The sequence below is a fragment of the Aptenodytes forsteri genome, unplaced genomic scaffold (genome assembly GCF_000699145.1).
Source record: "Aptenodytes forsteri isolate BGI_AS27 unplaced genomic scaffold, ASM69914v1 Scaffold187, whole genome shotgun sequence".
In the NCBI taxonomy this organism is placed as follows: Eukaryota; Metazoa; Chordata; class Aves; order Sphenisciformes; family Spheniscidae; genus Aptenodytes; species Aptenodytes forsteri.
Window position 1 is genome coordinate 531246 of NW_008794084.1, and position 1060 is coordinate 532305.

Sequence of the window (1060 nt, forward strand, 5' to 3'; positions counted from 1 at the left end):
AAGTGCAAAAGTAGCCACCCAGAAGGGGGGGGGGGCCAAGAAAGGGGCGCGAGGCACGAGCACAAGCAACGGTCCGAGGAGGACTGGTTGCTCCTTTTGCCTCCAGCGGTTTTGCACGAGCGTTTCGGCACGACCATCGCCGTCCCGACGGGCTACGCCAGGCTCTGGGAAGCAAGGAAGCGGGAGAGGAGAAAGTGAAACACCGAGAGCCTCTTCTGAAGCTGGAGTTAGCGAGCGGAAGCGGCTGAAGTTTCTGCAATATTTAAGAGCGCTTGAGTATTGAGAGTGAAAACAAGCAGCTGAAGAACGTGTTGTTCCCCCCCCCAAAGCAGAAAAACTTCCTGGTTTTCCAGTTTGCTTCTTCGAAGAGCAGAAAGGGCCTAAAACAGCAAGAGAACAAGGGAAAAGCCCGCGGCAGGTTTGCCAGAGCGCGCCTGTGAAAACCCCGAGCGAGCTTCCCGTTCTCTTGCTGCGCGTTTTGTCAGGTCCGGGCTGTGCGAGGCTGCGACGGGCAACGCCCCAGCCCCTCGGCGCCTTCTGTGGGGCCGCGAATTTGGCCGCCCGCGGCGCTGGCGGGAAGACGCCCGGCGCACGCAGCAAGCCGACGACGGTACAAACGCCGCGCGCGCTCCCAGCCGAACCCAGGGGGACCCAGCAAGGATGGGGGGGGGAAGCCGAGGAAAGTAAACGAGGCCCCAGGGAAATTAAGGCAAAGTGGAAGTCCTGGCAGAGCGAGGCAGTAATTTCCTTTCTGAACGAGTAACTGTTTAGAATTTAACCAGGCGAACACGATTAAACGAAATGAATATAAATTCTGGGTGCGGTAGTAAGCAATGAAGTGAAGAAAATGAACAGCGCCTAATTAACGGGAAAATAGGATCCGCCGTTAACGCGCCGGAATCTAACGAAAAACGAAGGTTCAACTTCCCCTTTCAGAATTTTCTTTCCAGAGGGGAGAAACACCCCCCCGTTCCACACCCGGGGGAGCCATGAAGCGCTCGGGAGGAGCGGAGCAGCGGGAGGCGACGGGCCGGGCGCCCGAGCGGGAACCCCCACCCCA

At 58.2% G+C, this 1060-nt stretch overlaps 1 protein-coding gene across 1 annotated transcript in view; it reads left to right on the top strand.

Annotated features, from left to right (window-relative positions):
* Positions 1-1060, top strand: part of RBM7 (RNA binding motif protein 7) — a 6702-nt gene that overhangs the window by 1345 nt on the left and 4297 nt on the right. The window contains exon 3 of the mRNA XM_009273742.1: positions 486-610. Within this exon, the coding sequence (XP_009272017.1) occupies positions 486-610 (125 nt within the window). The remainder of the gene's footprint in view (positions 1-485; positions 611-1060) is intronic.